The sequence below is a fragment of the Grampus griseus genome (genome assembly GCF_964374135.1).
Source record: "Grampus griseus genome assembly, chromosome: 8".
NCBI classification, from domain to species: Eukaryota; Metazoa; Chordata; class Mammalia; order Artiodactyla; family Delphinidae; genus Grampus; species Grampus griseus.
Genome location: NC_139002.1, coordinates 80,841,780 through 80,863,355, shown reverse-complemented (window position 1 = coordinate 80,863,355; position 21,576 = coordinate 80,841,780). Strand labels below are relative to the sequence as shown.

The following is a 21,576-nucleotide window of genomic DNA, read 5'->3' as shown; positions in this document are numbered from 1 at the left end:
TGGTGGGGTGTTGGGGGCAGGGATGGGGAATTGGTCGAGGGAGTCACAAAGTACAAACTTCCAGTTATTAAGTAAATCATGGAGATGTAATGTACAGCATGGCAACTATGGTTAATAATACTGTACTGCATATTTGAAAGTTGCCAAGAAAGTAGATCTTAAAAGTTCTCATCAGAAGAAAAAGAATTCTGTGACAGATGTTAACTAGACTTATTGTGATGATCATTTTGCAATATATATCAATATCGAGTCCAAAAACTTAAAAATAAATTTATGAATGCATAAATACATACAAACATACATACATGCACACATATATACATAAATAACATATGTCCAGGTCCCTGAGACCACCTCCATGTTTGATAATTTACTAGGATGACTCACAGAACCCATCGTATAGTTGACTCCATAGTTATGATTTATTAGAGTAAAAGCATACAAAACAAAATCAGCAAAAGGCAAAGGTGAATGGAGCAAAGAACAAAGGAAACCAGTTAGTTGTAAGCTTTCAAGTGTCCTCATCCAGTGGGCCCACACAGTTGTGCTTAAGTTCTCCAGAAAAAAGTTGTAATGACCCATGTGAAATGATGTCTACTTTGGAATCTCGTTAGGCTGACACTTAGTGTCCTGGATTTTTATTGGGAGCTGGTTGAATAGGCGCCCTGTGCCTAGCAGGGTGAATCAAAATTCTAGACTTTCCAAAAGGAAAGCAGTTGTAAATAACTGTTTTTATTGACTTTCTGATTAATGACTTTTCCCTACAATTGTTACCTACTTGGCTTAAATGGCATACTCCCCACTATCACCAAAAAGAAAAATGTCACAGACTATTTGTACTGCTATCTAAATATTTAAGATTCTTAGTTAATAAAGCAGTTATTTCCTTAAGTGTTAAAATTAGTGCCTATTCTTTTCCCACTGCCCTATTCCTACTTCAGATGGTTCTATTCTTCTGGATGTTATGAGTCAGCTGGAACACCAGGACTAAGTCATTTCAAGATTATTCATGTTGTTTGATGTCTTCATTGATATAAAAGTTAGGAACCACTTATAACTTTTAGTTCTGGCATTTCTTCAGTGAACACTCTTCATGGAGGTCTAATACATAAAAAGATGCATTTAGTACTGCTCTGATTGACAGCAATAGGCGAGATTTTGAATCAGAGCCAAGAATCCAATGCCCCGTCATTTTCCTATACCCACCATACTTTTCCACAATTCTTCCTTCGAATGGCTTTGAAAGCTATTGCTTTAGCTCATGAAGAGCTAACTTCAAGGAAAGTTGACTTTTGTTCATTTTTTATTTTTTAAATCTTATATACCTAAATTGACCTTCATCGTTTGACAGTGTATTAATATTTCATTTCAATCTCATAGTATTTAATAACAATAACAACACTATTTTTGATTTGTAAACCACATTATGCTTTGCATAGTTCTGAAAACAATCTCCTATTGAAAGTAGTGGCTGTCCAGTTGTACCCCACATTATAGAGGAGAAACCTCAGGTAGTACCTTATCCAAGGTCATATAGAAGCAAGTGAAGACTTGCTGAGACTACAGCCTGGTGCTTGTAATTCCCATCCAACATTCTTTCCAATCTATACTTAATGTATTAAGAATATTTGAGGTATTTGATTGAAATATTCTAAAGGAAAATATGTACAGGGAACCATTTTAATCATCTGCTATTACTTTGGATGTTGCATAGAACCATAATAATGTATTTAAAATTTAGTATTTATCTTTCTTTTCTTGTCACCTTCTGTATGCAGAGTATTGAAAGCTTTACTTCCAGCCCTAAGAAAACAGTATTGTGCATTAAAAGAATCTGGCCTGTTAAATGCTACTTTTGAGTCTGACTTCAAAGAAATTGAACATTTGGTAGAGAGGAAGAAAGTGGTGGTTTGGGCTGACCAAACTACTGAACATGCAAAGCAAAATGATCTACCAGGGGTTTCTATTCTTATGAACTTTCCACAACTTGGACCAGTTCAGTCTTCTCCTTGTTGTAAGTACAGATTTTATTTCATTAAGTAAATAAACATTATTTCTAAGAAGTAGCCTCTGTTATAATATCAATCAACAGAACAGTCAGTTTTTTAGTAGGTTTGCTATTTTGTGAAGATGGGAGAATTAACTTCAGAATCATTTCAATTAACCAGTATCTTTCAAAGGTATAAGAGTAAGTATGCTTGATGTTCTAAATAATTCTAGCAGTAAAGTTATTTTATTTTACCTTTTTTTGATAAGATAATTTTACTTCCACCCTTCTTTAAAATTTAACCTCTGTTAAAGTCTGAAGATTATAATTAAGAATATTATATTCTGTAATACATAACAATCTTCTATGTTCTTAAGATCAGCTAACAGTGTAGAATTTACTGTTTTTCTGTTGGCAGATCACTTGATGTCTCTGCTCTCATAAAAGTGTGCATGGGACATTTTAATTGAAAAACTAACATATAATCTTGGTTTTAAAATATTCAGATTCTATAGCAGTAGAGTGCCCTCTTCAACTTTTCCCAGAACCTCAATCTTCTGTGCTATCTTAGAGATGAATGCCTATTAACAGTTTGGTTATCATTACAGTGTGTGTATAATATTTGTATTAGATAATTAACTCATTAGCTTTTTGTTACATTTCCCATGAATGCTAACATATTGTATATATATTAAACTACAACTGTTTTTATTTGTTTAGTTTATTTGAACAGTTTTAGGGTGCATACATAAAGAATCTAGCATGTTTTTTAATAGTTGTGAGAATTGATGTACCATCATTTACTTAACCATTGTTCTATTGGTGAACAGTGCATGTCAGAGAGCATGCCCATATACAGTAGTTATATGCAGTTTCACTTTCCACCATTTCAGTTACTTGCAGTAAGCTGAGGTCCAAAAATGTTAAATGGAAAATTTCAGAAATAAAAACTTTATAAATTTTAAATTGCACACTGTTCTGAGTATCATGATAAAATCTCATGCTGCCCTACTCTGTCCTTCCCAGGATGTGAATCATCTCTTTGTCCATCATATTCTTCCCATTTGTCATTTAGTAGCCATCTTGGCTATCAGATCGACTGTCACAGTGTTGCAGTGCTTGTATTTAAGTAACCATTGTTTTACTTAATAATGGCCCCAAAGTGCAAGAGTAGTGATGCTAGCAATTTGGGTTTGCCATAGAGAAGCCATAAAGAGCTTCCTTTTAAGTGAAAAGGTGAAAATTCTAGACCTAATAAGGAAAGAAAAATAAATCACATGCTGTGGTTGCTAAAATTTATGAGAAGAGCGAATACTCTATCCATGAAGTCATGAAGAAGGAGGAAGAAATCATGTTAGTTTTGCTCTTGAACCTCAAATTGCAAAAGTTATGACCACAATGCATGGTAAGTGCTTAGTTCAGATGGAAAAGGCATTAAATTTGTACAGAAGATATTTTGAGAGAGTGAGCCCACAGTTACAAACTTTTATTACAGTATATTGTTAGAATTGTTCTATTTTATTATTAATTGTTGTTGTTAATCTCTTACTGTGCCTAATTTATAAATTGCACTTTACCTTAGGTAGATATGTATAGGAAAAAAAAAAAACAGTAAATATATGGTTCAGTGCTATCTGCAGTTTCAGGTATCCACTGGTAGTCTTGGTATGTTTTCCCCCTTGGATAAGGGGAGACTACTGTATTCCCATGTCTGCATGTGTACTAGTTGCCTAGGAACTAATTTGCTGGGTCAGAGAACAAATAATTTTTTTTTTAATTAAAATGATCTGTCAAACTCTCCAAAAGTTTTCTTATACAAATGTTTATGAGATTTTACATTTGTTTATGTCTCATCTTTACCTTAACCCAAAGTAATAACAGCAACACTAAATTAATGTATATTCTTTTTAAATTTGCAACTCTTATTTTTAGTGATGTTAATTCTTTGAAGTTTGTGGAGACTTCTTTAAAGCCCAGCATAGAGTTGGTGTAAATGTTTCAATTATGCTTTTAAAGAATATATTAAGTCAGATCAAATTGGTTGTGTTCTTCAAATCTTGTTCTTACTGACTTATTTTTTAATTCATGTTCTATCAAATACTGAGGTGAACTATTAAAAACTTCATCTTTTACTGTGGATTTTTCCATTTATATCAGGCTTCTATTGCAACGCTAAAAAATTAATACAAACATATCAACTTAAAATAACACTGATTTATTATCTCAGAGTTCTGTAGATTGGAAGTCCAGCAGGCTCAGTTGGTTACTCTGCCTCGAGTATCACAGGCTGTAATCAAGGTGTCAGCTAGTTGGGTCTCCTATCTGGAGTTTCTGGGGGAGAATGTGCTTCGAAGCTCATGCCGGTTGTTTGCAGAATTCAATTCTGTGTGGCTGTAAGGCTGATGTCCCTGTTTTCTTGTTGGCTATTGGTCAGGCAGCTCGAATTCAGAGCAAGTCCAAACTTGCTAAAGTACCTGGCATTGTGCAGGCACTCAGTTTTTAGAGGTCACCCCTATTCCCTAGCATGTGGTCCTCTTCATCACTTCATCTCCTAGCCAACAAAGGCAGGTCAAGTCATTCTCATGCTTCAGATCTCTCTTACCTTCCCTTCTGCCTCATCTCTTCTGCCTACAGTTAGAGAAAGTTTTTGCTTTTAAGCACTCATATGATTAGATTGAGCCCATCAGGTAATCTAAAATAATCTCCCTATCTTAAATTTCATAACCTCAATTACTTCTGAAGATGTATGTATCTTACTTATTTTCTTGAAGACTGTTTAGCTGGGTACAGAATTCCAGTTTGGTGTTCTATTTTAGCACTTTAAAGATATCATTTCATTATCTCCTGGTTTTTGTTGTTGCTTTTGTAGCCAGCTTTCATTCTAAGTGTTGCTCCTTTGAATATAATCTGACTTCTGGCTTCCTAAAATGTTTTCTCTTTGTCTTTGGAGTCTTAGTAGTTTTGCTATATTGTGCCTAAATGTAATTTTATTTCTACCTCTCTTACTTGGGTTCACAGGACTCTCTGAATTTGTGTCTGCATTATTTTTCAGCAGTTTCGTAAAGTTCTTAACCATTATATCTTCAAATATTGCTTCTGCCACTTTTATTCTCTTCTCTACTTCTGAGACTCCAATTATATTACATGGTACCTTCTTATTGTCTTAGCTATGACTTTTACTCTTCTGCTTTTCATTGTTTTTTCTCTTCCTGGAAATTTCTTTTCACATATTCTGTAGTTTCTCTTTTCAGCTGTGTCAAATGGTTCTTAAATCCATCAAGTTCCCTATCTCAGTTATATTTCAATTCCAGAATTTCCATTTGATTCTTTTTTTATAGTTTCCATTTCTTTGCAGAAATTCTCACTGAATACGGTGGGTGAAGTCTGTGCCTGAGAATTCCCAAGCCTAGAACCCACTGCGTCTGTTTCTGTTCTCTTTCTGCTGGATTTCTTTCATGTGCATTTCCTTGAATGCATGCTAATTTTTGTGCATCCCACATGTATTTGCAGAATCGTTTGTAGAAATCCTTTGAGGCTTCTGATAACAATGTCTTCCTCAGAGAGGATTAATATTTGCTTATTCCAGGCTCCTTTTGGCATTAGCAGTCTAAAATCATTTCAGTCCAGTTTTAGAGACTGAGATAATTTGAAACTGAACTTCAGCTTCTGCGAGGGCCTGCCTACTCCTAGTTTACCCTGTGGAGTTTAACTGTGCCCCAACTCAAATTGGGGAGGGTTTAGGAAGAACTCCCTTTAGTAGGCACTAAATTCCGGTTCCTGCATCCCAGTCCTACAAAGCTCTCAACAATGTTACTAAGCTGTTCTGCCACCTCCAGCATCAGCAAATAACCTTGAGGGGAAAATAGCTGTAAATGCAGAGATTACTTTCCTGAGCCTTCAACTTCCTCCTGATACCTGCCTATAATTCTTCACAATCTTGTTAGCGCTCCTGTGCCTTCAAGCCTGTGTTTTTTATATTTTGTCCAGATTTTTTACTTGCCTTCAGTAGAGAGGTTGCTCTGAATTACCTAGGTCTCTTATTATTAGGTTTCCTATACTGTATCTTTACATTAAGATGACAGGCAAGTTGGGGTTATATGTATATTCTTTTTCTCTTAATAAAGCATTATCTTCATCAGAAGTGACCTCGTTGAGATCATTAGAAGGAAAACTTAAGATTTTTTTCAGATTCTCTCATACCTTTGGGGCCTTGATTCTTTATTTATAGTGCATTCAAGATGTTGGAGAGGAAATAGAGTTTTAACACCAAGATTAAGAAATACTGACCACCTGCTATGTGATGATCATTATCCCTTATTTAAAAATCTGTATTTCACTTACAGTGTAATTGCGTAGACTATACTTGTCAACAGTAAAACAAAACATTTATTTGGTTCTGAATTCTTTTTCGCAACATATTCAAAAGGAAAGACTATTGAGGTTATGTTACCTTTTATAATCATGAACTTTCTTCTGAAAATGTATCAGAAGGCGGATTTTGTTTTTATTATGTTTTGTTCTTACTTTATTATTTTAATATTCAAGTGATTTTATAGATTAACTATTTGCTTAGTATGTCTTGTTCATTCCATGAATTATGTATGTTATATTCATTATGAAGAGAGAGTCAAAGATGAATAACAGGGAAGGGGTATAAAGTGAGTACATTTATAAATGTTTATTTTTCTTAGTCTTAGAATATTGAAGTAGTTCATTTTAAAAAGTAAATAGTGAAATTTACTCTTGAATTTCTAAAGACATGAAGCAATAGCCAAATAGCATATATTGCTAAAATTTATCAATAAATAGTCTTAACAAATTTTAGAAGTAAAATTCAACTAAAGCAAAACATGAGTCAAATGTGTCTCATTCATCTTAAGCTTATACATGTGCGACTGACTTTTTTTCCTATACTCCTGTAATGTCAAGTGGTTTTGTTGTTAAATTTCAAAATTACTAAATGCTGTGGGGTTTGAATATTTTATTTCTGGTGCTTTAAAAAGTATTTACTAGGGCTTCTCTGGTGGTGCAGTGGTTGAGAGTCCGCCTGCCGATGCAGGGGACATGGGTTCGTGCCCCAGTCCAGGAAGATCCCACATGCCGCGCGGAGTGGCTGGGCCCGTGAGCCGTGGCCGCTGAGCCTGCGCGTCCGGAGCCTGTGCCCTGCAACGGGAGAGGCCACAGCAATGAGAGGCCCGTGTACCGCAAAAAAAAAAAAAAAAAAAAAAGTATTTACTAGATCAGCTACATTCTTTGTATTTAAAACACACACACTGTGTTTTTAAAAATCTGATGAGATTAACTATAATTGATATAATCTGTACTCTGTTGTTAGGAATTTAGGTTAATAAATTTTCATTATTGTAAATAATATTGTAGTGAGCAAATATATACATTTATCCTGGTGCTCATGCCTGGTTACCCCTATGATAAACTCCTAGAAGTGGAATTTCTGGCTCAAGAAATCTACACTTCTTTAAAAGTTTCTAATATATATTGCTAAGTAACTTCTCCCTCTCCTATATGGTTGTACCAATTTTAACTCCCATGAACAGTGTAAGAAAATGAGCTCCTTGATTCTCCAAGTGGGGAGGTTGTTAGTAAAGGGGCTGGAATGGTGAACCCGAGCACCAGGAGATGAATACATGAGGTGCGTTTTAGAAACCTTTCCCGATCACACGGTGTACCATCCTCTGGGTTTCCCATGCATGTTTTAGCTGTAGGAAGATTCCCCTGAACCTGGAGATTGGGAACCCATGGAATGGGTACCATGCAGTATTACTTTAAAGGGTCTGCATTTGCTCACCCAACCTCACCAATCCTCTCAGCCCCAAGAGTGTCCAGACTTATGTCTCATCCAGGTGTGGGTCTAGATGTGGTCAATCCAGGTTGCATCACAGCCCCTGAACGAATTTTGTAAGAATTTCTCTCTCTTTCACTGTCTTTGTTTTTCGGGGTTTTTTTGTTTGTTTGTTTGTTTTTTGTAATTTATTTTTATTATGGGGTTTAGCTGATTTTCAATGCTGTGTTTATGCCACTTTACACCCAGTTGATTCACTTACAGAGAGGTATCAATAAATACTTTTTAAGATTAAAAAAGAAAGAAAAGAAAATTAGCTCCTTTTAGCTTCACCAGCTGTTGCTGTTAAAATATTTTTAATTTTTAGAAAATCATTTTCAAACACACATAGAAATACAAAGAAAACTAGAATGAGCCTCATGTTCTGTACCTATCACCTAACTTTAAGAATTATCTCATGGCTAGTCTTGAGAACCCCATCTGCTTTCCTCCACCCCATCTATATCTACACTGGATTATTTTGAAGGAAAACTCAGGCAACATATCATTTCTTCCATTTATCTTAGTGTCTCTAAAAGAAAACACAGTGCTCTTTTCATAACTAATGCCATCAGTGTTCAAGTTTCCTCCATTGTCCCGTAAATGATTTCTTTTTATAGCTTTTTTATATCAGTATCCAGACAAGGCCCATACTTTGTCATTGGTTGGGATGTATCTATTAAATCCTTTTAAATCTGGGGTTCTCTCTCCCTCTTTTGTCTTTGCTAATTACTTATTGATTCTTTGCCACTTTAATAGTCATAAATATTATCTTCTTTCCATTTTTTCTTTGTTTACTAGTATACTTGAGTGTATTTTTTTCCATCTATTTAAGGATATATTTTCTGTGAATGACCTAGCCAATCATTTGAACATTATTTTTCACATAGTCATGTATAGCAAAAATTGTTACTTATTTACAAGAGCTTAAGATATGGATGTTTATTCATTCATTCAGTAATATTTATTGAACTTTTACTGTGTGCCAGGCACTTATCTGATGGTAAGGATACCTCAAAGTACAAAGGCAGATCATGTAGAACCTTGTAGGTCATTATAAGGATATAGGCTTTTACTCTGAACTAAACGGAACTATGGCATGATCTAAGCAGAGAAGTAACATATCTTAGTCATGTTTTTATAAGATCCCTCTGGTTTCTGTGTTGAGAATAGATTGTCATATGGCAAGGGCTGAAACTTAAGACACCACTGCAATAACCCAAGTAAAAGATGGTGGTAGATCGACCAGGTTGGTAGCAGTGGAGTTGGTGAGAAGTGGTCAGATTCTAATATATTTTGAAGGTAGAGCCAGCAGGATTTCCTGACAAATTGGATTTGGGGTGTGAGAGAAAGAAAGGGCAAAATTGACTAAGATTTCTGAACTCCGCAACTGAAAGAATCCAGTCACCTTAAAAGAGATGGTGGAGCAGGTTTATAGGGTAGAGGTGACAGAAGATTAGGAGTTCAGTTTGGAGCATTTTAAATTTGTCTAAGATGCATCCAAGTGGAGATATCATGTAAGCAGTTGGATATAAGAATCTGGAGTTTAGAAGTCTGAACTGAAAGATAAATTTGAGAATTGTTAACATTTAGATGATATTTAAAGCCATAGGACTAGATGAGATCATCAAAGGATATTAACTCTTTCCTGTAAGATACATGTTGCAAGTATATTCTTCAAGTTTATCATTTACTGTTAACTTTGTTTGAGATGTCCTTTTTAATACTGAAATTTTAAACTTTTATCTAATAAAATAGCTTCATTTGTTTTTTTTTCCCCCCTGCCTTTGGAATTATTCCTCAAAAGGCCTTTTCACCTATAAGTTTTTTTAATTTTTGCTTCCATTTACTCCAGGTTTATTTTGACGTACGTTAACAGGCAAGACTCTAACTTAATTTTTTTCCAAAGAGCTAGTCATTCTTGTATAATATATTGACAGTCTGTCCTTATGGCACCATTAATTTACATACAGTAGTCATAGGTAATTCTGTTTATTGGATTTTTATCTTATTATTTTGCCTATTTGTCTATCCTAGAGCTAGTAACTATTATTTTAAAAACTAATAGTTTATAGTATTTTTTGACATATAGCAGTGCTGGTCCCCCTTTTTTATTCTTTGTTTTTAAAGTGTCCCTGACTAAGAAATGTCTGTCAGAATCATTTTTTTCTGATTCCAAGGAAGTAAAATCTTTTAAAAATTTTGTAAATTAATTTTGTCTTCACATTTTCCTACTGTCAAATCTTCTCACTCTAGAATAGTTTGCCTCTCCATATGCATACCCTCTTGTATGTTCCTCAGCAAAATTTTAGAATTTTCTTCATATATGTCTTATATATTTGTTAATTAAAGATATCCTTAGTTTTTATATTTTTGTTATATAGACTAATTTTATTTTTCTTATATTAATAAGCCTATATTACTTCTTATTCAAGAAGAAATTAACTTTTTTAATTTTGTTAATTTTAATACTTTACCAATGTCAGTACTTAATTTTGGGATAGATATTTATTTGACTTAAAATCTTTGCTTCCAAACTACATGTCTGTTGACTTGGAGTAAAACATGCACCTATTTTGGGTCTGGAAAACAGAGAAAGCACTCACTGAGTGCCATGCAGGGTGGGGATGCCGGCAGCAGGGTTTAATTATGGAACTGATAAAATTTCTGACATTAAATGAAAAGTCAAGATTTCCTCATTACCCATCTGGAAACTCACATTTAGTAATATTTCTGTCTCTAACCTTTCCTTTTCTTAAATTTTGCACCCCATGTCAGTGATTTTATCTTAGAGTACAATAAAAGATACTAGTAGAACCAGTTTCTTATAGTACAGATATTCTGATTGAATACAGGGTTCTTATGGAAGTTTGTTTCCCCTGTAATTACTTGAATACAAAGATGTTTCATTTTATAAAAAAGATCTCTATACTAATTCCTCGTATAATAAATATGAAGCAGCAAAATGCTTACAAACTGAATCTTTCATATATCTTCCCATTTGGCAACAAAATTTAATCAGTGCCAATAGACAATGAAAGTCTTTTTTGAAGCCCTAAATACATTTCGTTTGGCCCTTAGTCTCCTTGTACACAAGGCATTGTTCAGTTATTCACCTGTAACTGCAAATATTACTGTAAATTAAAAGGTTCTTTGCATTGTCGTTTTCTTTTTTCCCATCTTACATAAGCATGAATACTAGGAAAATGAGACTGAGAGGAAAACATGGTATCTGCTATTTCCCACGGAGACAGGTTTCAAAAGGTTATGGTTGATTTATTACTCAGAATGCTGGATTAATTTAAAGGACTGTAACAGTTCTTAAAATGTATTCTCTCTTTGTGATATTCGTAAATAGCTGATATTATCTCTGTAGGCATTAATTACTACAATAACCACAATAGTGTCTTATGAATACATTATAAAATGTTTATTATTTTGGTTAATTCACTAGTACCTTAAGGTTATTTATCTTTTAAATAGTTAAAATTCATTCACCTGTACATTTGCATCTGCAAATTCCGTGAGTCACAAGGCTGTTAAAAAGAATCCAGATTTATGATTAGTACAGTAATTGTATCAATCACTTGTAGCCTAGAAGTGTTTATTGAAATGCATATATTAATATTTGATTTCACTTTAGAACTTTGCCAACTAATTTTAACTTAGCATAGTTTCCCAAAATACTTGCTCACGTACTTATTAACATGAGAGCTAGCAAAAGAAAAATCCTTGCCATCATTTTGTACCAAACCTCAATTAGATCTAATCCCATTCATCAGTGTCTCCCTGTCATGAACCCTACTTTGCAGCCTGTGACTCATGTTTGCTAAATACTGCATTCTGCTTTTTACACTAACGTACAGCTCTGTAAATCTTTTAACATTTGCAGTCTTAAGCTTTTGATAAATTAGTTCCCCTGGGTAAAATCATTCAGGACACATGATATGGCACATCAAAAATGACCCCAGAAGGCCTGCCCATTGTTTAAGAGGGGGATTTTTAACTCATTCGTGATAAATTATCTAGTCTCTCTATTTAGAGGAACCATCTGTGGAATATTTCAAAAAGCTGAAAAATAAATATAGACCCCTCCTACCTAAGAAACCACATGAAATTGCCAGTTAGTACTTGTGTTTTAGAGATTTATTTAAACAGAGAATAGAGTGATGATTCTTAATTCAGTTTATTTTAAAACATTTTGAGAAGATTTGATGTAAGAAATGAATAATTATAGTGATATCTAGGACAGTTTCCATTTCTCACCTCTCCCCCTCTACAATCTACTCTTCACCCTAAAATGATCTTCCTAGCAAAGTTCAGACCCCTTACTTAGAAGAACCTTTAAAGGCTTTCCCAGCTCCATGCAGACTCACTTCCCTATGGCACTCAGTGTCCCAACCTCCTCTTAAACATGCTTTCATTTTCTTGCCTCTACAGTTTCCAGGCTTCTCCCTCGATCTTGAGTGCTACTTTCTCTCCATCCCACATCCTAGCACATTAAGATCCTTATCCTCATTGACAGTCCAATTTAGATACTGCCTTCTTTGTGAAACCTTCCCATTAATGAGTCCTCCCCACTTTGCCTGCACACACTCTTTTACATTTCCATTATATTTTTTATTCCATTGTTATAACAATTATCATATCTTACCTTCCCTCTCCCCAGCAAACTATAACTTCATTGACAGTCAAAAACAGTTTTTTCATCATTTTTAGGTTTATTGCCCCTTTCACTAATGTTTTAACCTCATTTTGCTTTTTTTCACAGAACCCCTTGTTATACACACATTTTCCTATCAAATATGAATTTAAGTAATTTTTGTTACCTGCATATTATATTTACCTAATCCCCTATTAATGAACGTTCAGTTGTTTTCCCTTTCTTGCTGTTGTAAGCAACACTCCACTGGACATCTGTGTGTGTGTGTGCATATTTTGCGACTTGTTTAATTATTTCCTTAGGCTAAGACCCCCAAAAGTAGAATAGTTAGGTCAAAGGGTCTGTACATTTTTAAAGCATTTGATATGCATTGTCAGGTTATTCTCCAGAACTATCGTAAGTGTACAGTCCACCCCGATAAAGGGGGGGTAGAAGGTGAATATTTTTTTAATGTGCTTTTGTCCATTTGTATTTCATTCTGAGTTACCTGTTTATCTCCTTTGTCTTATTTTTCTATTATCTTTCATTTTCCTTATTTACTTTGTTTGATAGATAGATGACCACATATGTATATATATAGATATACATATATATACAGACAAGAGCTTTAAACACTTTGCCATATATGATACATATTTTTCTTTTACTTATGGTGGTTGTTAATTTCTACGTAACCCAACTTTAAATTATAAAGGTATTTATCTATTTAATTCACATTTATGTTTTCTTTCTTCTAGTAGTAGTAGGTAGATGACATCTCAGTTTTGAGGGGTTGAAATGGTATAGTGCCTTCTATTCATATTTTTGGGTCTGTGAAGAAAATTTTGTATTTTTAAGTCTTCATTATAATCATATTTATATATGTTATTACTTTGTATTGCTTGGTTTCTTTACCTGACTTGCCCCTGGTAAATCAATAAGAGACTTTAGTTATGCCAACAACAAATATGATTGATATATGAGCATATCACTTTTCTTGCTGTGAGCAACAAATTATAAAGTAGGAAAGTTTAAGTGAACATTAAGATCATATAGTGCTAAATTCTGGTTCTGTGTTTGAGATGAACCCCACTGTGATTTTCCTGGTGGCCTATAATTAATCAAGAATTAGTATGACCATTTTAAAGTGGAAATTCAGTAAAAACTATATACATTGCTAAACTATATGATTTTTATGATGATGTAAGAATATTATAAAGTAAGGGTTTCTATTACTTGGGCCTTTCTTTTTTTGCTACTATGAAACATGTGTAAGTTTTAACTTCCTTTTCCTCTGTAATGGGCATTGGTTTAAAATTATTTAGATGTGACTTGTTGTTAATAATGCATTGATTTAAGGGCATTTCTAATAAGAATTAAAAGAATTCATTTAAAAGTAAAAATATACTGACATTTCCTAAAACTGCTTTTAGGAAAACAGACAAAACAAGCCTGTTTTTTCTGTTTTCTATTAAAATGCATGTTGGATGATGTGTAACAAATTCTAAACAGTATACTTACTGCTGTTTATTGATTCATCTATGTTTAGGTATTATCAGCTCATTCTAAGAGATGAAGATTTAGCTCGTTTACACCACCACTTTCTTTCTTTTTCCTACTAATGTACTAGCATATTATATAATATATAATTATCTTAAATTATATAATATCCTTGTGTATTAGTAGGATCATATAAGAAGTGGCCTATATTAATATATGTAACATTTAATCCTATGGCCTCGTTAAGGAAATTTTTTAAAATAAGCAAAAAAATAAATATTGTAAAAAAAATCTTTTAAAAGTAAAAATATACTGACATTTCTTAAAACTACTTTTAGAAAGACAGACATGAAACAACTCTTTCCTGCTTTCTACTGGAAATATTTTAGAGTCCTAAATCAAATCTGTGGGATAAGCTTCTTGGAGAAATGAAATATTTGAAAGATTGAAATAATGAAGCAAACTAGATTATGCTCACAAGTGGACTTAAATAACTTAAAGAACAATGCAGCCAGTAAATACATTTTTACATGTTTCTCTTCAGGTGTAGGCAATTTCTCAAATGTCTTTTTCATATATTTCTTTATGAGACTCTCCTGTATTTCACTAACAAAGTCAAAATATCTAATTTATTGCTTTTATTGCACCGCCATTAGTTGATCATATTCCTTAAAATTTCAGAAGTTTGGGGGAATGATGGCAAATGGCAGGTTAATATCTAAACTGTGTTTACTTCTTCATTAACCACTTAACCAGTCATCAAATATTTGTTCATAATTTCTTTTAACCACTTAGCAAATATAATTTAGTGATCAGACAAATTAATTCTAATTTTATTACTATTTTTACTGTTTTTGTTTTGATATTAAGTTGTGGCTTATATTAATAGCATATTTTATTCTATAAAATGCTACACAGACTACACAAATGTTAACGTTCTTATGTTGTAATCTAGGTAACATTGTGTTAGAATTTGGAATACTACTGATGAAAATTGTATTTTTTCACTATCCACAATTTTAGCACTTGCATTTAGAGTTAATTTTGAAAGTGGTTTTAATACTTAAAAGACTTTGAAAGGCTTGTAAACCTTGGCAGTCTCAACAAATGTTTTTTTCTGACTTCCTTTTTAAGTCTCTTTATGGACTTACAGTAAACAAACTTTTTGAAGCGGGAATCTCTAGCCATAATGTAGGAACAGATAAATAGAACACTAAACCACTTTATCCTGAAATGCACATTTTCAGCTGTATATATGATGCCTTAAAGCACCATATAAATATTTTAAGATATTTCTTAAACTATTAATGGTTAAGTATTACAAAGACTAGGATTGGATTCATTAAGCAAAATTTACCCTAGGGTTTAGAAGAGAGACTTTTCTATATCTCTCATTAGCTCTGATCTGTCTCTGATCACTTTTCAAATCCTGGTCTAAATTGTAGGACATAGTCATTTTGAAAAGTTATATTATTTAATCATATAACTTTCATTGCCTACCCTCTTCCCTAAACCTCTTCCCTAAAGGAGTTGATGAATAAATCTCTAGCATTGTTTATGCATTTTTTGCTTAAAAGACTTCATAACTATAAAAACAACAATAGGGTGCATTATATTGTTATTTTATTAATATGTGCCTTCAACTATTTGAGGTGTTAAAAAGCCCTAAGAGATCGTCTTGAATTTCAAGATAACTATGTTAGACCTTTATAAGTAAAGCAATACCAAAGTTATTTTTCAATGAACATTTTCTCTCCAGGAAGTTCCCAAACTGTTCTTTAGAATTATATGTATTCTAGTTAATTTGAAAACAGTAATAGAAAATGTCTTGATCCTTAAAGTGGTATCCTCTCTGTTTTTTGTTTTTGTTTTTTTTTTTATCCTCTCTGTTTAATCATCTGAATATCTCAACAGACCTGTGAAGAAATTAAAGTATATCTTACCTTCGTATGGAATCTAAGTGTAAAGATAAAGATAGGTATAAGAAATATCATTAAAGCTAGAGGTCTTTAGGACACTTAAAATATCTGAAAGCAAACTGATTAAATCCATGTCCTCATACAAAATATATCTTTCATTTCTTAGAATTTTTGCTATCTAAGCTTTATTTTTATTTCTACTATTTATTATGTGCTATAAACTTTAAAGCATAACAGAATTACACATGCTAACGTTCAGATTTCACAAGTGGTTTACCTCTTCCCTGAAGAAGAGGAATTTTCCTTCATTCCTGGGACTCATGACTTTAAATCCATTCTGCTCATTCTCACCATATTGAATGATTTATTTTTGCTGATTGATTCACATTTTTATTGGCCCTCTTTAAATTACTAGGTAGATAACTGTTCTGCCTTTCTTTTTGTTGCATGCTAGGGAAAACATAAGTAGGAGAGTGAGATGATAAGCCAGTGGAGAATGGGGCTAAATAAAAGATCTTTCCCACCTTCCCTAGGCCTAGAATGTTCATTTTGCCCTTCTATTAGATTGCCAATTCCATTTCATGTTATCTGCTTGCATGTTTCAGTTTAGACTCGTAGCTTTGGCTAGTTTGACCCCACTCAGAGACCACAGATTTGGGGTAAAGCTATCCCAGGACAAGCAAGAGATGTGATTTTGGACTGCTCTTTCCTTTTATAGCCCCAAAGTTTAACCATTTTTCTTTTCATTAAAAGCTTCTGCATGTGTGTGCGTGTGTGTGTGAGTGTCTGTCTCTCCCCTCTCCCCCTGCCCCCTCCTTTTTTCCCCCTCTTCACTTCCACCTCCTTTTAAAATTCAGTTTATATTTTTATAAAAGTAATACCTGCACATAATTTAGAAAGCTAACAAGTACTATAATATTTGTGTAGGTATTCCTTGCCCTATTGCTGCCCACTCCCAATTCTTATTCACCTTTTAGCTATTTCTTTTGATTTTTCCTCCTAATTTCTAAATTTAAAATTTATACTGCTAATTCTTATTTGTTTATATTTTTCCAATTTTAGATGTTATCTACTTACTTTTATTTCATTTTATTTTAAAGGATTTAACTCCTTTACAATGTGTATACATTTCCTCCTGTCCCCCTTTTTGCCAAAAGAGTTTTTCACCTTTTTAAAAATAAATCTCCAGAGTGTTATCAAGTAAATATCGTTCTCTGTTGAGCTACGAAGTGTATAAATTCTCTTTCTTGTACAGCTTTATGGTTTCTGTATGTAGAATTTGTTTTTTTTCCCATCCTCTTTCTTGTTTTCTCCTTTATTCTACGGAAGTTCATCCTCCAATAAATTCTGGAGAATGGGTGCATAGGAAGTAAAATTTTTTTAGACCTTGGATGTACAGCAATATTTTTATTTTCTGATTGACTAGGTATGGAATTCTAAGTTGGAAATAATTTTTCTAAGAACTGTGAAGACATTGCTCCATTGATTTCTAGATTTCAGTGTTGCCATTAACTGTCATGCCATTTTTATTCTTCATACTTTGTGTGGGACTTTTTCTCCCAGCAAGATTTTGGGATCCTTGGTATTCTGAAATGTCACAATGCTATACCTTGGTGTTAGTCTTTTTTAAGTTCATTATGCTAAACAGTTTGTGGGCCTTTTGCACTGGAAACCTTTATCCTTTCACTCTGAGAAATTTTCACATATGTATTCAAGCACTTCCACGTGCTTACATACATAAACCTCCATAATATGTTTCTGCCCTTCTTTCTGTTCTGTCTTTGGAACACTTATCATTCTGATGTTGGATCTTCTGGATTGATCCTCTAATTCTATTATCTGTTTTCTAGTATTTACCTCTTTTGGTTTGTTCTTCTTTCTAGGAGGTGTCTTCCACTTTATCTTAGAACCTTTACTTTTATTTTGTTTTCCTCTCATTTTAAATTTCTAAGAACTCTTTCTTAAAATTCAGTGTTTCTTCTTATAGCACTTTGGTTTTGCTTCATGAATGTAATAATGTCTCATTTCTCAGAAGATATTAATTATGGTTATCCTAATATACTCATTTATTTCCTCTCACTTTTTTTTCCTGTGTGTAGTCATATGTCTTGATTATCATGTTGAAAGACATACTCTCAAATATCTGGTGACCCTGGTTGTGTTCTGTGTACATAGTTCGGTCTTTCAGCTAATGAGCCATATTTCCTTCTGCTCTGTTTTCTGTGACTTTTTCACCCCCTTTTCGCTCATGGGGTCTGTATGTACATGCTTTGATTTGGTTTTGATGGGGTTTTTGTTTGTTTTTTTTTCAAAATTGGGATCATGCTGTATTTAAATTTCTTTACTGCTTCATTTCATGGGATATTTTCCCAAATCATCAGATAATCTGTAAAATATGTCTTTAAATAACCGTGTAATTATGTATATCCCATGTTTTATTTAGCCATTATCCTAATTGATTAAATTCTCCCTGTGGTAGGAGCTTGGTGTAGGTAAAACGTGGCTTCTGGATTATCAGAAGGCCTGAGTTTGTGTGCCAGTTCTGCCTCTCCTTTATACTGTATTATCCTTTTACTGGTCCAGTGAGTTTCCTCTGTGCTTATTAGTAGTATGGTTTTGCCCTTAACTTCCTGATAATCAAGTAGATAGTAAGGTCCAGAGATATGGGGGAAGTGCATTCCTTTTCATGGATCTCACAGCCCAGGGAGTGTAGAAAAGAAACCAGAGCCTCAGGTAGCCTCAGGTAGAAACTTTGCCTCTTTGCCACCAGTGCTGGGAGCAAGGCCCACATGGTTGGGCACTTTCTGTTCAGTGTTCCTTTCTACGGTGAGACAGCTAGACCAGGACTGAATCTTAGGGCCTCTTAGTGCTGCTGCTAGCGTTCACATATTGTCATTTCACTGTATCTCATAGTGTTGTCTCACCCTTTCTCCTCCTACCCTATCTACTCCCTCATCCCTGTTCCTCATTTAAGGAACTTCAGTGACATTCTTCCAGTGCCTTTTACTTCACTCCCAAGGATAGCATTGAAGGATGAAGTGGGGAAATTATAAGTTATTCTCTCTATGCCTTCCTTTTTTCCAGTTCTAGCTACACAGTATTTCTCATAAGGTCCTCTACTGTCCTGGTGTGCAGATAATACTCTTCTCTTATTACTAACATTAGAGCAAGTTTTCTCCTATTTCTATTATATGGTCATTTTAAAGGGAATCTGGAAGGGGAGCTACATACCTCTACTCAGATTACCACCTTGGTTAAAACTGGTTTTCTTTTACAAAGTTAACCTTCATATCTCTTCTTGTACTAAGGGTGTTTCTAAGGCGAGACATTTAAGGCGGAGCCAACCAAGGACTGGATCTTCTAGTGAGCAATTTAAGTATTCAGTGCCTTTCTATCTTGTGCCCCTACCAAAAAGAAAAGGTTCTAATATCATGTATATCATATATTACTTGATTAATGCATTCACTACAAGACCACATTTTGCATTTTCAAGGCTTCGCTAAACATGGATTTAAAATGCATTGGCTCCTTTTAAAGTAATTGAATGTTCAAGATAATTAACAAGATATTGGGAGTGAAGCAGTCAGCGCTTGTGTCTGAAATTGCAGTATGTCTATGTCTGGAAGTGAAGATAAATGTTTCAGTTGTTTGAGGGTGTTTAGAGATGAGAAAGTAGAGTGCCTGACCTAAAAGTAGATGCCCTTTCCCATCACTCTATTAACTTACATCTTCCCCTCACATTGCTTTTCGTACAACTTCCTAGGAGCCAAAATCCATTTTCAATAAATTTTCTTCTTTCTGCCACCCTTGTTCTAGAACCATTTCCTACTTAGCCTCACTCTCCTTCCTTCCTTTTCCCTACCCCAGCATGATAATAACACCCATCATCTCTAACTAAGAAATCATATCCTCAAACCCCAAAGAGACCAGAGAGGGAAGGAGGCAGGTTCTAAGACACCTGAATTCACTTGGATCAGAGCTCCTCAAGGGGACAGGACTTCAAGCCTGATGAGTGGAGGCTGGGAGCAGGTAATGTCAGTAAGAAGAGAATGCCAAATTTGAGGGATGATATTTAGGACCTTTTGAACTTCTCTGTAATTGTGCATGTCAAATGGTTCATGGTTTTATGGAATGTTGTCAATTTCTGTAAAATGGTATAAAATTAATATATACTACTCCTTTGTGTGAACTCCTTATCTTTGTTCCTGATTGTCAGATACCTCATCACACCTATGTATGTTATTACATACATTCTGGATTTACTTTATATAATTTTTATCTGATTATTTGATTACCACACCCTTCCCACATCTATCACTACTACTACCACTCGAGTCCAAGCTCTTGTTATTTCTTGCCTGAGCTATAGCAATAGTCTTGTTACTGTTCTTGTTCCTTGTTTCCTCTCTTACCCATTCATATTTTCTCCACACAGTAAGCAAAGCAATCTTTTTTAAAAATGTAAATCAGATCACATCATAACCATGCTTAGAATCCTCCACAGATATCCCTTTGCACTTGGAATAAATCCAAGCCCTTATCCATATATCCTAACACAGGCTGGCCTCTTTCAATATCTCTAGCTTCTCATTTCTTCTCTCCCTCTAACTCACTACACTTCAGTCACACTAGCCTTCTCTCGTTTCCTTGAGCTCAACAAATTTATTGTTGCCACTGGGTCTTGCGCTTCCTGTTTCCTCTGCCTCTTTCCCCAGATCTTTGTAGACCTGCCTCCTTCATAGCCATTCAAGTCTCAGATCACATATCCCATTCTTAGAATCACCTTCCCTGGCCATCATAAACCACACCCCTCCTATCTCCCATCACCCTCTACTCCACTTTTCTGTCTTACTGTCTTTACAGCTCATATATCATTATTAACGTATTAAGATAATTTATTTTTCTGCCTTCTCCCCTCAGAAATGTAAATTCTTAACTGTTCTGTTTTCTGCTATATTCTCAATACCTAGAAAAGGTCTGGAACATAGCAGTGCTTAATACTAGATGAATGAACAAACAGTGAATCTTTTTATGCACATGCAGTCCTCTTAGGTTGTTCTTCTTGTTCCATAGCTGACTACAGCCTTTTTTATCATTAATCAAATAAACGTTGATACTGTATTGAAAATAATAGTAGTAACTTCTTTTAAAGGTCTCGACGTTATGGTTATTGTTATTATTTGGACATGAATTTCAACAAGTCATATTCACATAACCATGGATCATAACCATTTCAGAGCAATAGAAATGCAGTACACCTACACTGTGCTGGAGAATTAAAGTTCCAAGACATGGTCTAGAAATAAAATTTTTCGGAACATAGGATACGGGCTACCTTCTATCCTTAGTATATGATGTAGTAGGCTGGTTCTTTAGATGGAGAGACCCTGGAGAGAAGACTTGCTGTCCTCCCAAGCAGCTGCCAATCTTTTCCATCCCACTTTATAAGAGCCTACCTTATAACGATGCATTTTTAATGTCCTGTCACCTCCTGTGTGGCACCTCTATTGCTGAGGTATTTCATTGACTACCATTACCTATTAGAGTCCCTTGTTCTGAAAGTCCTTAACTACATGATTCCTTTCCTCGTTTTATGGGCCCTTTTTAAAGGAATTATAATCTTCCTCCAGGTTCCTTCTTTGTCATTTCCACTCTGTAGGCCAAAGAATTACAGAATCTTGTTAGATAG

General features: G+C 34.3%; 1 protein-coding gene across 1 annotated transcript in view; it reads left to right on the top strand.

The window, feature by feature from the left end:
- The window catches only part of KIF18A (kinesin family member 18A), a gene marked incomplete at both ends in the record, with an annotated part of 70,319 nt that overhangs the window by 35,842 nt on the left and 12,901 nt on the right, over positions 1-21,576 (top strand). The window contains one exon of the mRNA XM_082660962.1: positions 1,779-2,014. Within this exon, the coding sequence (XP_082517088.1) occupies positions 1,779-2,014 (236 nt within the window). The remainder of the gene's footprint in view (positions 1-1,778; positions 2,015-21,576) is intronic.